The sequence below is a fragment of the Chamaea fasciata genome, unplaced genomic scaffold (assembly GCF_029207755.1).
Source record: "Chamaea fasciata isolate MVZ Bird 193981 ecotype frontalis unplaced genomic scaffold, bChaFas1.0.hap1 SCAF_9, whole genome shotgun sequence".
NCBI classification, from domain to species: domain Eukaryota; kingdom Metazoa; phylum Chordata; class Aves; order Passeriformes; family Sylviidae; genus Chamaea; species Chamaea fasciata.
In genome coordinates, this window is record NW_027094094.1 from 5,872,490 (window position 1) to 5,888,241 (window position 15,752).

General features: G+C 38.9%; 1 protein-coding gene across 1 annotated transcript in view; it reads left to right on the forward strand.

Moving 5' to 3' along the window:
* CACUL1 (CDK2 associated cullin domain 1) overlaps nucleotides 1–10,931 on the forward strand; it is a 39,666-nt gene extending 28,735 nt beyond the window's left edge. The window contains exons 6-9 of the mRNA XM_066190842.1: nucleotides 6,076–6,165; nucleotides 8,022–8,160; nucleotides 10,260–10,303; nucleotides 10,808–10,931. Of these exons, the coding sequence (XP_066046939.1) occupies nucleotides 6,076–6,165; nucleotides 8,022–8,160; nucleotides 10,260–10,303; nucleotides 10,808–10,848 (314 nt within the window). The 3' untranslated portion in view covers nucleotides 10,849–10,931. The remainder of the gene's footprint in view (nucleotides 1–6,075; nucleotides 6,166–8,021; nucleotides 8,161–10,259; nucleotides 10,304–10,807) is intronic.
* Nucleotides 10,932–15,752: the final 4,821 nt, after the last annotated feature.

A 15,752-nucleotide genomic window follows, 5' to 3' on the forward strand; every position in this document is an offset into this window, starting at 1 on the left:
AAACCCTCTGATGGTTTCTCAGCTTCTTGCAGAGAGCATTGCCCCCAGCCTTTCTGCATGCTGCTGACATTGAAGAGGTTGTTCTTTGAGCTTCTCATTTCCATGTCACATCTAATGACTGTGTTTCATAAGGAAAATGTCTGTCCTGAGCTGGTTTTGACAGCAGTGCCTGGAGCATCATTTTAAGTTTGGTGCAGCAGAACTGTGGCCTTTTATCTGAAAAGGGCCCTGGAGGAAGAGCTGAGGGTTTCATGGCTTGGTTTAGGCAATGTCTGCATGAATAGGTGGGGTGGTGTAAAGGGAGCAGAATATGAAACCACCTCCATGTTGGTGCTGAGGACCCAGTGCTGAGCCTTCCCTAAGTTTTTGGAGAGTTCTATTTCCCGCTTGTTCATGTCTGCTCCTCTGGACTGAGTGCCGTGGAGTAGCAGTTTGAGCACATCTGGTTTAATCTTGCCCAAAAGGAATTGAAGTAATATGCTCCAAGGCAGCTCTGTCATACCAACCGAGGAGCGGCAAAGTGGGGATGATCAGTAAATTTGTTTCAAAATCACAGTTCTAATCTGAACTAAAGCTTTAATGTAGAAAGTGCTCTCAAGAGTTCGAAATCATTATTCTTTTTGGTCTGGGATTCAGAATCACTACTGTGATGATAGAAGCAATGTGTTTTAAAAATGTCTTTTTTGATTACTGAGGCCCTTTCCTTCTGTAATATATTGGATGTTACTCAGCCTCTAGACACTGCTTTGCTTTCTCCTAAAACTCTGAAAAGTTAGTATGAGAAGAAAATCTGCACAACTCTACTCTGCCACTTTCGTAAACTATATTTCTTGATTTTTAAGTTTAAGAACGAGACAGAAAAAAGGGGAGATTTCTTTAAAAAGGAAATATTAAAAAAGGCAGAATTACTGGCCTGTGGTGTGACACTGTCCTTAGAATTAGCGTATGTGTCAGGATAGGTAAAATGAAATGAGATTTCTTCCTCAGGGCCTTAAAAATGAAGAAAGGTAGCAGAGCACTAGGAGAAAATACCAATTAATTCAGTGTGTTTGTGCCAGACTAAACCAGGGTGATTTCTGTTAGAATTCTTCTGAAACAAAAAGCTAATATACTCTTTTCCCCAGCTATAAAGCTGTTGCGGTTCCAGCTTCTGACAGTAATTGATTTGGGGGGCAAGAAGGTTCTGTAGCATAAAAAGTCCTTTTTTTTGAGATGTAGGGAAGGGATGCATTTATTCTAAAGTTCTTCATTAAAAATAATTTTTAAAGAATTTTATGCATCTACAGGATTGGGAATTTCAGTCTTTAGTTTCTAGTTTATTTTATGTTGGCAAAGAGTTTAAGCCCCTCAGGTTTCCAATTCTAACCTTTTAAACAATGTTCTCCTTCCTCTCCTTCCTTCTTTCCTTCTGAATATTGATAGACATGGATAACTGATAGTGAAAATCAACTGCAGTATTGTTCCACTTCTTTTCCAGCCCATGGGGAGAGTGCTGGGATGCTGCTATTGCAGGAAAATTCACCATTCCTTCAAAACTCTTGTCGCATTAATGTCCCCCTTTGCTTTGACCTCAGCAGACACCTTTACACTCTCCAGGACTAACTAAGAGAGCTTTTGTAGCTGTTAATGTTTTATTCCCTCTGTGCTCTGCAGATCTGATGGAATAATCAATATTTACATGCTCAGCAGTTTAAGGGGGCCATCACTCATACTGAAGTCGCAGCTGTAATTTGACAGCTTGGGTCTAAGTAATTGTGTTCTAACAATACTGGAAGCAGTCTGGGTTGTTACCTAGTGTTGTAGAACACATTCTAATTCTTTAAATAACAATCTACATGCAAATTTTGTCTCTGAATTAAACCTTTCATGGAAGAACTCTAGGTCATTTTAAAAAGTTGCAGCTATATTTCTTATTTTCCTTGTTTCATATTGATTCGGTTGCAGCATCTCGAATTAAGTTGGAAAATACAGTCTCAGGTAATGACCATCATGGTTCATCTGGCTCCTTGGCAAAGAAATAGGAATAATATTCCAATTTCAATAAGACCTCATAAAATTATAAATGTGAAAATACCACCCTATTTCCCTATTATACAAGTCCAAAAGCATCTATCACTACATTTATAGCTTTGTTTTTCATATTTATTCTTTTTACAGCACTGAATATTTTCCATGTGATTAAGACTTGGAATTTTTATTTCATAGCATTTTTACTACGTACTTAATAAAGCTTTTGGTCTACGTAATGGATATTTTAAAAGTAAGCTGTGGCTTTATTAAATGCCTAGTGGCAAATGCATAGTAATAAAAACTTTTTATGTCTTTTTCTTTTTTGATCTACATTTTAATTCATTGCAAACATATGAAGAATTTAAGTTGGTAAAAATTTATTTTTAGTTCTGCTCAAAGGATGATAAAACCCCAGGATCATGAGGAGTTTGGTATAACTGCAAATGTGAGTGTTAAGCCAAAGAGAAAGTCAGTTTCTATTCAAAAGGCTTTTGAAGTTCTAGATCAGTAATTAACACGGAGGAACTGTACCTAGATTAAAGAAGTGAAAAAGTAATATATGATCAAGCTTCATCAGACAATGTAATAATAAAATAGGCAGCAGGTAAAAAAATAACCCTGACAAACCAAAAAAGGCCAAATAACAATAAAAAAAAAAAGCACAAAAACCTGACCAACCTACAGAAAACCACAACCCAAAACGGCAACAAAAAAAGCTTTCAGCGGCATTTTGGCTGCCAGCTGTGGCAGTTCCCTCCCTGTTTAATTGCTGTTGGCATTGGGGTTCAGTCCAGTGCTTTGCATGGACTGGGATAAAGGAGCCATCTTCCCACCTTCAAGGTGCAGGGGATTTCATCACAGTGAAGTGGAAAGGTTTGTGTGGTCAGATGGACCCTGAGTCATTTGGATGAAGGAAAAGTAATTTATCCTACTATAGATTTGACTCCATGGGATCTGCAGATCCTCCCAAGGGGCAGGAATGCTGTGCACTCATGTAAGGGCTCAATTCCCTGGAAGTATTGAAGTTGTTACTCTGTACAACAATATAGACATTGCATATATAGTGGAATTGAGTCCTAAAAAGCAGGGTTTGTACTGCAGGACAAAGATCTCCAGCATCTGTTTATGTTAAGCAATGGGTTCTGCTGCTGCTGTTGGGGACTGGAGAGCTACCGCTGACTTAATGCCTTGGTGTGGAAGTTAGTGAGAACGTGGTCTCTAGTTTTTTTCAGGTGCATTGTTGAGTAGTTACAACTTTGAACACATCTGCCTAAGTCATACTTAGGTATGAGTTGTTAAAATAGCTTACTTTGAAGTTCTGTTAGATTGCTACAGAGGAAGGAAAAAAGCCCCTGTTCTACTAACATGCAAAAGTTTCACTGTTCTGTCAGAAAAGTTATGTCTTTGCCAAATAAAATAAATCTGTTTTCAAGGGAATGTTGAAGGGTAGAAAAAGCTTTTTAGAACAGCTAAACCCTAGTTTCTGCAAGTCAGTCTTGAGTTATGAACAAGGGAATTTCAGCTTGTTAAGATATCATCTGCTGCTCTTGGAATTACTGGGCTCCTGGATCTTGTGCAAATTGCCCCACTGTAATTAGGAAGTAGCTTAAATGTTCATCCAGGGACATGGTTTTCCAGTGCTACTGTGCAGTATTGGGGTAACTTGATCACTGCGGAGTATCTCAAGTGTTGCAGGTTCAAACCTCACTGCAATATGGTTCATTCACTGTTCCTCAGAATTCCTTGAGGCCATTTTGGGTGTTGTGTTCAAGAATATTTCAAAACGTTTTGTATCTTCTCTGCATTTAATGCATTTCATCATGGGAACCCATACTTCTCTTTGATTCTGCCAGGAGTTATTTTCAAGACTCTTTACAGGTTAATTAACTTGTTCACATGTTAGTTACTTAGTCTGTAGAATGTAGTATTAATTAATGAGCACTGTGAAGGTGGTCAGATGGTATCATGGTGTCATTACCACTCTCATTCAGCTGAGGTTCAGTTTTATTTTGCTTCTCCCTCCTCTATCTCTGTAAATGCTGCAGGTGCAGTTCTGGGAGTGGGTAGAAGGAGTCTGTACAACTTCTGTATTGTAGACTCTCGCTAATTATTATAATAAAGCAAGAGTCAAAGCCTTAGAATTTGTTGGTCGTTTGTAAGATTGTAAAATAACAACATAGGTAATTTCAGCATGTCTGGCAGAGCTTTTTCTGTTCCTTGAGTGAGCCTATCAAGACGTAACACAGGATTGAATGAATGTCTAAGTTTGTTTTATTGCAAAACTGAGCATGAATTTGTGTGCAAAGAAGTTTTACATCTCTGCATCTTAATTTACAACTTTGTCTTTAAATTTACATTGAGATCTTTTGGTTCTATCCAGAGAGGAGTCTGGTTTGCTCTTGTGGAAATCGTTCTGAAAACACAAATCCTACACAAGTGCTATTCATTTTTTGAGGCTTGGTGTCTTTGGACAAGCCGGGTTAGTTCATACTGGATGGCTTATTGAACAGGATATTCTTTAATTTTCTTTATTAAGAATCAGGAAATACATGCCATTACTTTGTCTTGTTGAACACAATACTGTCATGCTTGTATTCCTTGACTGTAAATCAGGAGTGAGTGATTTAAATCTGTGTTGTAGCAGGTGATGTGTGCATTTGCAGAAAGCAAGATAAGAAATGTTAATTTTTGAAGCTGCAATTAAGTAATGAAGATTTTTTTGTTGTTTTAAGTAATTTGTTTTGTGTAATTTAACATCTGCATATGAAGAAGAAATTCACAGTTCTTTGGATACTTTGCAAATGTATTGGTGATGCTTAGGCTGAAGTGGCCACAGTCTAATTAATTATATAAATATTTGTGTATGCACACATGTAATTTGGATTGTGCATTATAGTCACATTATAAAGCACTATGCCCATTTTAATTCTATGATTTCCAACTTTCTTGCCTTCCAAGAGGCTGTTTGACAAATCTTTAGGAAAGGGGCTGTAAATATGTCATTACAGAACAAATCACAGGCTCTCACACCCTCAAGGCTTCAGCTGAATTGAGCAAGCACTTTTAAGATTACTCTTTGTAAAACAAATTCATCTATAACAGTTAAACTTAACAACTTTGATTACTTGAAGGTTACAAAAAAGTCCTTTGTTTTAATTTCCCTGTGACATGAGCCACTTAAATAGTTTCAGAAAGAGAAGAAAAGACATGCTAGTGAAGATTTTTCTTTCTATTTAAGTATTCTAGTGGCAAATGCTGAAGCCAGAACTGGAGATGCTGTGAAGCTTAAAAAGCAGAGCTTCTCCAGTGTAAACCCAAGAGATGTGTCCCTTAGGTAGAACTGTAAGTCATTTCTCCTCCTGTGGTGGCACAGAAGAGTGCTCAAGTGCTTGGCGGAGAAATGAAAATCAAGAGGTAGCAGTTGGTTTACACCTTCTTAATTTCTTTTTTTGGTGTGTATGTGTGTTTCTGTAATTCAGATGTATGTACAAAGATCATATAAATACAAAAAAGGATAAAATCCTGTACATCACAACATAAACAGTAAATATGCTATTGGCAGTTTTTCCTCAAGAGGAAGGTGCAATTATTAACTTGTGTTTCAAAGAACAACTTTCCTTCTTCAACGTTTACAATTTTTGCACTACACGTGCGTAGACTTTCAATCCATCCTTAGTTTTGTGTGCAAGATTCTAAATGCTGTAAAGAAAGGATTTGTTGATCTTCAGGTGTTTGACACACCTGGTATGAGTTTGCCTCGGTTCTGTGTCTGAATACCTAAAGCCATCCACATGCTTGGTTTTATTGAACCTCTGCTACCTTCGGTGAATGGAAATAAGTTGTTACACATTTTCACTATACATAATTTGAGCAGGATACTTCTGTCTAGAGGTTTTTATTACTCTTGAGAATAACTTGAAATCACATATGTGGCTGTTTTCTTTGTGAGGACATCAGGTGCCAAAAAACCCCACAATTACTGTATTTTTTTGATTAAAATATCTATGTGTAAGAGCTTGTATTTCTTGGTTGAAAAAGTTACTGATTGTGTTAATTTTGTTTCAGCTTTACTTTTGGAAGCTCAGTCAACACCGTTTCAAATAACTCCTTCAACCATGGCAAATATTGTGAAAGGCCTGTATACACTACGACCAGGTAAAAAGGGAAAATGTTTGTACTGATCTCATCTCGTGCTTGTCATTTGTTTGCCAAAATGTGTCCACTCCCGAACTAATGCACAGTTAACAATCAAAGTGTGCTGTGTTTTGTTCATCAGAATGCTCAGTTCCAGCCTGCCTGTCACCTGGGCAAGATACCATGTGAATACCAAATACTTTTTAAAAAATAAACAACCCAACCCTCTGTTGTGGGGGCAAAGGGAAGATCCGTTCCTTCCCTGTAAAAATAAGGAAAGAAGGATGATAATGAGGCAGTCACGGTAGAAATTTAGAAGTATTGAAGTGGTGAAAGTTGTATTGAGAGTCACTCTTCAAACAGGCAGATCTTTGGCATGAGGTGAAATGATTGACTGTTTCTTTTATGAAGCCATTGTTTTGTTGGTATTATTTCGTGGAAGAGCTTAATTTAACTTGTGAATACATCATGACATCTTACACAACAACAGTTACATTGAAAGGAAAATGATGCAGATTTTAATTAATTTTGTATGAGGATCTTTGGTTTTCTAAGTTTTGGAGAACTGAGGAGAGCCTTACCCTGTGTTTGAGAAGTTTTTAGAAACAGGAAGTGTTCGAAATATCCATAAATAAATGGTACCTGTTTCCCTTCCTTTTACAGTAGTGGCAGTTTCTTACTATGCCTTAGAGAAGGATTGTGCCTGAGCTTCAGTCTATTTTTGCAGTCTTCATTTATGGAAATAGAAGTGAGAATGGGAATCCTTTACAAAAAGCTTCAGTGCAATTTTTATCATGTGTACAAACCAGGATGATAGTGGACTCTACATGTACAAAATGCACTTTCTGTACTCAAGATTATTTTTACATCAGCAAAATTAGCATACTTCCATCAGTTCTAAGGCAATGTTAATTTCAATTTTAGGAAGTGTTCAGGCCCAAAGATAGGAAGTTTGTATACATAGGTATAAAAGTATTACTCTTCTGAAAGCAATTCAGAGTGGTTGTTCCTTGACCACACTTCATATTGTAGGTGATGGGCTCGTGATAAATTCCTTGGTGAATTTAAAAGCATCCCTTTTTTCTACGTAAAGATCAAATTTCAGGTAACTCTTACAGCCTGTGGAGAGTCTGGCTGCAGAAATAGTTGAGGGCTGGGTATTTTTCTCGGAACTTGCTATACAGTTGCTGTAAAGCCAATTTTTGTCCCTTCTTAGTCTTAAAGCCTTGAAGCAACTTCAAGGTAAATTGTCTTGCTCCTGTAAAACAATGTTCAGTGTAGTGAAATTAAATCACATTTCTGTCCTGAAGCTGAACTAGTACAGGTTAGAATTATATTATGAACATTGAAAAAGTGTTTGTCAAAGCTTTGGAAGATCAGTGAGAGAAATGCATGAATTCCTTTGAAATGGGGATGGAGGAGTAGGGTTGTATGATGATACTACTGTGCTTTTTAGAAGTAAGGCTCAGGGGAGAGAAGAGTGCATTCTGGGGATAAATTTCCCAAAGTAAAGTGTTACAATCATTATCTAATTATCCAAGTGAGTCTGCTGATCATCAGTTGCCTGTCCTTAGTAGTGTCCAGAGACTCTGCAGGTCCTGTGAGATGCAGCAAGAACTGAATTTCAATTTGATAATGAGGTTGAGAAAAATAGTAATTCTTCTATCTGCATGGAAACATCTGATATCAACAGTCTCAATATTTGTTCTGCTTTAAGGCATGGTTTCTGTGGATTTGGGAGGGGGGTTTCTTTTTCCTTTTTTTTTTTTTAATGGATCCTAATATGTATTCAAAATAAAGTTACATTTGTCAAGCAGTAAAATTTTCACAAAATATCTTTTCTGTGTATTTTGTTATTGCATTCTCTCTTCATACAGAATGGGTACAGATGGCACCAGCTTTATTTTCTAAATTCATCCCAAATATTCTACCCCCTGCTGTGGAATCTGAGCTTCAGGAATATGCTGCTCAAGACCAGAAACTTCAAAGAGAGCTTATTCAGAATGGATTTACTAGGTAATAATTGCTGATCTTCGGTAGTGATTGTGCAGGACAGTGCACAATGGTGAAATGGTAAAAATGGATGCACCTAAAAATGCTGAAGAAATAATTTAAGAGTTAAAGAACTTTCACAATTCTGAAATATGGCCTTATTTTCAATATCTTTTGAGCACTAACAGCTCCACAGGTGGTACCTAAAAAGTAGATGATTGTAAGGCTTGAAATTTTTTGAATCAGGTTGCTTGCACTTCATACATCCCTGGCTTTTGGTTGTGCTTCCACTGCCTGATCATGCTCCTGTTCAACTCCAACCTTTACTTTGGCTGTTTATTTTCTATAAACTCTCTTTTATTCACGGTGCTTCTGAAAATGTCAGTTTTCTCCTTACTCTACTTTCAGAGTTATTTATACAGGCAAGGTGTTTATTTTAAATAGACATTTCCCATCTGAGTGTTGAACCGGGGAGGAGGAAAAGGGAGAGGAACAATAAAAGGCACAGCAGAAAACGTTCATACTGTAAATTGTTCCCTCTGGGCAGTGCCTGTTGCTCTGTGCTGTTCTATTTTACTGCCCAGGTAGAGGCACAGCACTTTTCTCCATTTCTGCAGTACTCTGACAATCTCAGATCAGGCTGGGGAAGCCTTGTGTTCTACTCCCAACGGGTTCATTTCTTCATAAAGAGAAAAAAAATCTTCATTTTTCCTGTTACCTTTGCAATGCTGAGAGTCTGGCCCTGTAATTTGAACATCCACTAGATGTGGGTATGTTTAGTGTTGGGTGTATTTCTGGATTTCATCCCCAGTGGTTTTCCTCAAAGGTCATCTCTCTCTTCAGAGCTTGGTAAATTATTGAGCTTCAGAGCTCTGCTGTTGACCCAAATGCAAATGAAGTGGTGCAGACACTTTCCTTGTAAGGCTGTCTGTTGAGGAAACTAATTTTTTGAGAGATAAACATAAAAATAAAACCTTAAGACCCTGGGCTGAGAAAAGCAGTGCGTTTGACCTGAGAAATAGAAGCGTGAGACTTTGTAACTGAGTAGGTGTATAATGCTGACCAAGGAATGTAATGTACAGAACAAAACAGAAAAGGGAACAATTTGGTGTTGTCAAACTTTCAATCTTACTAATTCTGTAGGTGGCTGATAATAGTTCTGCTTACAAGTGCATTTCACCAGTTTCACACTGCTCAGAGAGCTAAACGTGACGTTTCAACCCCTAACAGTCTATATCCACAGAAACAGCTGGTATTTTGAAATGTGTTTTGCCTTGCAATGGTCGGTGTCCCTTCCTACCCTTCCCAACCTTTCATACAGTCTCTGCTCCTTACAGAACCAGCCAAAGAACTTCACAGCCAAGTCTCTCATTTTCAGGTAACTAAAGAAAAACATTTCTCAAACCGGTTGTTTTTGTGGATATAGACTGTTAGTACTTGAAATGCCACGATTAGTTCTCTGAGCAGTGTGAAACTGGTGAAATGCACTTGTAAGCAGAACTATTATCAGCCACCTACAGAATTAGTAAGATTGAAAGCAATAACCATGAGGAACACAGCACAATGAGGTGTATTCAGTAGCAGTAATTGCACGTCAGCTTCTAGTTGAAGAGCAACTGCTTATCAACACCATTAAGTGCTAAAATCTATTCTGCTTAAAGAGCAAATGTTGTCAGCTCAGACTTGCTTAGAGTCTCTAAGATTCAGGAGCATTTTTTCAGACTGACAGATGCAGAATTTTTTTCACATAGTTCTGTAAAGTTTGGTTGAGGAGCTCAAAGTGAGGAAAACAATTTTATGCATGTTTTCCTCATCTTCATTTTGTAAAAGATTATCCTATGAGGTCAGGCCTACTGTCTGTAGCAAAAGGATGAGCTAATTAAATCTATGAAATACAGCTTGTACTTCCAGTAAATGAAGATTCCTGCAGTAGTAGTATTGTTACTATGTTTGCATTTTCTTTCTAAATCTGTAGAAGCTGCTGATTGTGCTGAGGTGTTTCACTGTTGTTTCGAAGATCACGGAATGGTTGGGGTTGGTAGGGACCTTTGAAGGTCCAGAGGAGCAGGGACATACTTAGTTGAGGTTATCATGAAAACACCTTTCTTTGCCTTCTCCCACAGAGGTGACCAGTCACGCAAGAGAGCTGGAGAAGAGTTAACTTACAGTAAGTACAGCTCCAACCCTGGTCCCCAGCAGGCTCCAGCCCCTCACAGCTTGGGCAGTCAGGTCCTGGTGGACTTGTGGCCTCTCAGGGTGGGGAGATGTCAGAAGCTGCATCTCCACATGTAACAGCGGCCTGCAATGTAACCTTTACCATGCCAAGAAATAATACAAACTGCTTAGATGTAGAGCCACTGGGGAATTGTATCTGTTCTGGTACTGTTGTTAACTTCTGCTCATTTTTATGGCCCTCTTACCACCAAGCTTCCTCATGTGCTTTCAGCTGAGTATGTTCAGCTTTATTCCCTACCATAAAATGTCTCACAGTTTTATGATTAACTCCTATTATAGGCTGAGATGACTGAATGGCCATTTATGTGGTGTATCAGCTTCTTTTTATACTGTGAATGTTTTGCAGACACTGCTGTGTATTGAGGGAAGGGTTGCAAGGGACATAATGTGGAAGTTTAATATGAGAGGATTTCTCAACGTTTTTCTATAATTTCAGATGGCTCATCAGCTTGTGCAAGCTCCAGGGGATACAGATAGTGAATATACTGGATCAGCTTCTATTCCTAGCCAGAACAGACACTGGAGGAGCACAGGTGGTATCTGGAGCCTCCTTTGGCAACTGCTGATACTCAAGCTCTGACACGAACTATGCCTCAAAGAAGAGTTTTAGACTTTCTTCTTTATATATTAAAATGTCAGTTGCTGCTACAGTTGGGATGACTTTGAAAGACACGATTCCTTGGTCTGGCCTATCAACAAGTTCTTCTTCTGTGACCTTTGTGAGGAATGCACCTTGAAAAACAATCCTTTCAAAGTGGGAATGGCAGCCGAAATCAGCAGCTTCCAAAAGCGTTAGAATGAAAGAATCCTTTTTGCACTCTTTTCTTAATATTAAGGACATTCTTAAAACTAGTTAACACGTCAGTGTATTTGATTTTAAACTTCAAGTTATTTTCTGGAGCTTCTACTTAAATAATAAGAATAAAGTTTCATTATTTTGCAGTATTTGTTCGTTAGTTTAAAACCTGTCACCTTTCAAGAGTTGGTCCCATATAAATGTATCTTCTGTCAGGGAGTTTTGAATTCCAGATTTTTCTTTTGTCTCTTTTTTTGTTACTTGGTATTTTGAAATCTGTTTTTCCTATGTGTTTGTACTCTGTGCCTTCAGCTTGTGCACTTTGCGACTTTATAGACCATATTTTGTTACTGCAAAATGTGTTCTTGAGGAAAAACTTGATGTGAACAAACATGCTGCAAAGTTGCACTTTTCTCTTGCATTAATAGGAAGTGAAAATAAGGAGGAAGGAAGAAAAGTTGAACCTATCACCATCACTAATTGTAACTTGGAAGTTTGTCCCCATTTATTTTTCACATGTATTAGTGTTTAATGCAGGGACCAACTCTTGTAGAATCCCCCTCACTGACTTTTCATTGGCCTCAGGAGTTGGACTGGATGATCCTTGTCCCTTCCAATTCAGACTACTCTGTGATTCTATGATTTCATAATTGCAATAGATGGAGATGAGAATTCCAGACTGAACAAAATACCAGGATATGCTTTATGTTGTGCTCTGTAAAAACATTGTGGGCAAAAGTCTCCAGTCTGGTAGCTCTGCAAAGTGCATCTCCATCAGCACAAGACTTGCACTGGGCTGAACAAAGGTACCTGTCCAACATCACTCTGTGGCTCCTGTGCCATTTCTCCTGCCTGGGGTAATGTGATGGGGCTGTGGCAGTGGATGTAGTCAAAATCAGGGATTTCAGGAGTGATATAGAATGTGCATGTGTCCATCTGCCTCCAGTCTGGTGTCCTGGAGATCCAGCTGAGCCCATTTTCAGGGGATCTGGGCCTAAGGGCTGTCTGCTCATTGTGATGGGGGTTTTAATCAGCAGGATGGCTAATGCAGCTCTTTCATGAGGGGAGAAACATACTTGAAAAAGCAGTTTGATTACAGGGTTTGGGGGTTTTTTCATTACTATGGATTTATTTTTTATCACCTTTAGTTATGAAGAGAAATAGGTTGGTAATATAAAAAAAAAATCTTTCTGAAGTGAAATAAAAGTTTGTTCAGTTTTGTCTGACACAACTCTTACGCCTGTTTTAAAAAACAACACAAAACACCAATACAACTCCTTTCATGCTTGTGTGGGTTCATTACAAAATGCAAGAAAAAAAAGAAAAAAATAGATGCGGCAGGGACAAAGTTTCTTTTTGTTTTGTATCCAGGCTTTATGTCAGTGGATTTAATTCCATCAGTGTCTCATCAGCCACTTTGGCAGTGTGGTTTGGTTGGAAGGTGAGGGAGGAAGAATGAGTTTGACACTGCTGGGATTGACATTCAAATATGATTTCCCTATGTCTTCCTTTGCATATTTGCAAAGCCTGTTTAATTGTGAAGAAGTGTTTCTTTTCAAATTAAGACCTAATGCTTCAGTGCTTTGTGTTCAGTGGAGAGCAATGCCAGCAGTCTGAACTCATCCCCTGGTGGAAACGAAGCCACTCTGAGAAGGGATTTTCAGGCGTTGGTAGTGTCTACTTCAACTTTGCTACCAGCTACTTAAGTTGGAGCAGAATTAGATAAAATCAAAGGGTTTGAAAATCTTGTTGAAGTGTGCTGTGGAGAAGTTAATAAGGCTAATGAGGAACAAATAAAATTTTCCAGCTTCCAGGTTTTTAAAATTTTGGCTTTAAACAAAAATAAAACCTCTGATAGTGTCCTTAGCTTTAAAAATCACTGTCTGCTGAAATGGCAATATTCTTGAGTTAAGAATAGATGCATTAACCTCATTTGGTTAAAGTTTGTTTACAACTTCATTACCATCCTGGTTCACACAGTACAGTAACCAAGCTCTGTCATCTTTGTCAAGTGATCACAGTTTTTCTCTGTTCTTAAAGTGGTTTTACTGGTTCAGGTTTGTAAATAACATGTAGTGCTTTTGCTTCATCTCTGAGCGAGGGTTTAACATTCATTTTCCATTGCGTTACGTTTGGGACACAAACTCCCAGAGTGACAATTCCATCAAAAGGTAAAGCATTCCTGTCATTGTGGTCCACTGTGTATGCACTGAGTAGGGCTTGGATGCTTCTAGTCCTGTTTAGCGTTGTCACCACTGGCCCCCATGCCTGAGGAATCTGTTTGTTAAGCACTGTATTACTTTGTAAATTTGGCATTACAATTCCTGTATGTTTTGGCATTATTTACATAATGCTGAAATGTTGTTTATCTGTTGAAGACATTATCATTGTGACTGAGCACGGAACAGAATTCAGGATACTATACTAAATTATTTTGTTTCTCTGTAAACTTGCATTTTACTTACAGTCAAACTAAGCCAACTTGAGCATTGGTACTGTAAAACCACAATTACCAACAGCATGATCCTAACTTCAGTAGTTAATTTAACCAACTTGTGGTGAATCTGTTGCATCTGTAGCTTACTCTGTTAAGCAGTAAAGCTGGTTCTACAATGGGTGTCCTCTTTATGTTGCACTGGTTCTATAGCCAAGCTTGCTACATTAAAATATTTTTAGATTAATTTCATTTCTTTATTTGAGAAGTTGAAATATTTAAATTCAGCATGCTGACTAATGGTTGGCAGTTGTTGATACTTGGTTTAAGATGGTCTTTGGTACGAATGGTGGGGTGGGAGGGGGGTCTAACCAAGTACCCAACTCTTCTTCAGCTGCATCTCCTTCCTGCAGTTGTTGGGGAAATGTTTACAGATTAATGCATTGAAGAAGTTTTTGACTCCTATCATTTGATAGAAATGTGATCAACCAGACTCATCCCTTTTAATTTGTCCCTGACGCGATTATTTACTTTTTACAATTAAGAAAACCAAACAAAACCCCCAAGAACTACAAAGGGCATGTTTTGAGTGACTGAAAAATGTTTCTCATGTACACTGTGACAACCATAGTGAAAGGAGTATTCTGTTGAACTATGGAATAAAAAACAACCCCTTGAATTTGACTCCTGTCTTCAACCCAGCTCCAGCAGAGAGAGAACAAAGAATTTTGTGGGTTTGTTTTGTTTTGGTTTTGTTGCGTGATGCCTTGACATGCACAAGGTGTCCAGGGGCCCTTAGTTCAGCTCACAGTGTGGGCCTTTAGGATCAGTTGACTGCAACCATCCTGGATTTCATCTGGGATAAACAAGGATCTTTTTTAAGCTTACAAACTTCAGCTATTGGTAATCATGGCAGATATGAACCAGGTGTGGACTTAGTCTGGCAGGTGTCATTCCAGTAGTTACAAGCCATGGGAATTTACTTCATAGATTTAGCACAGGTCAGTGGGATACTGGCCCACCAAGATATTTTTATGTCTCCCTAATGCCTGTTAAGAGAAAAAGGGTGGAGAATCTAAATTTCATCCTTGTAGCACTGAAATAGAGTGGCCTTGAATGGGGACCAGAGTCACCTGTGAGGTGTGTATCAGGAAGCACAGAAGATCAGCATTACTGCATGAGCGAAACAAGACAAACTTGCTGATTTGGCCTCAGCTGAAAGCACCTTGAAAAAGTGCTTCGTGCTTTGCTAGAGAGAGTGAGGGAAAGGATTAAAACAATGTATCTTGATCTAACTGGAATGACTTGTTAAGGGGATTCCAAAACTCCATAGGCAGTGAGTACTCAGAAATCCCTTCTGGCTGTCTCTGGAATGCTCCAGATATGCTTGGTTAATGTTCTTCTTTCTGAGCTTCTGCTATCTGACCTAATTAGCCCAGAACAGGAATGTTGACTCGCCTAATGATGACAACAGAATGGATTTAGTAATAGCACTTATTGCCTCATTAGTCTTGTTTTTCAATTAGTTGTTCCTTAAGAAAAACTGTTCCAGTTGCTACGATGACCTGGGTCGGCACTGGAGTCTGTTGGAGAGCAGCAGGTAATTTATTTGTTGTTACTCATGGTTTGCACCATTTGCCATCTATCAGCGAACTGGATGGGTTTGTGCAGAGAGCGGTTCATAAATCAATATCTCAGGATGGCTGGTAGATGGTGCCCTGTGGGTGATGTGCATTGCCAGGGTGAGAGCTCCTGTTCAAGGGATGGGAAGGATGGGGGTCCGCAGGCTCTGCTGAGTTGCTGAGGTGATCCCTGGGGTAAGGGAAACATCCAGTGAGCATGGAGTGAATTGCACTGCCAGCAAACACCCCAAATGCCTCTACACACTCACCGTGGGAGAGCTGATGGACTGTAAGCTCACCTCTTACCTCCACAGCTGCCTGTTCCTGTGGCTGGAGTCGCTCAGCTGTGACATTCAGCCTGTTTGAAACAGGTCAGGACTTGAAATCTAAGGATTATCTATTCCTGAGTCATATTATCTATTCCTCTGTGGTCAACGTGAAACAAAAGATTTCTCCAGCACACATCAGTAAATGGATGTGCTCCCAGATTTCTGGTTTGGGGCCAGTTACTGGCCATGGGCTGCTGGTA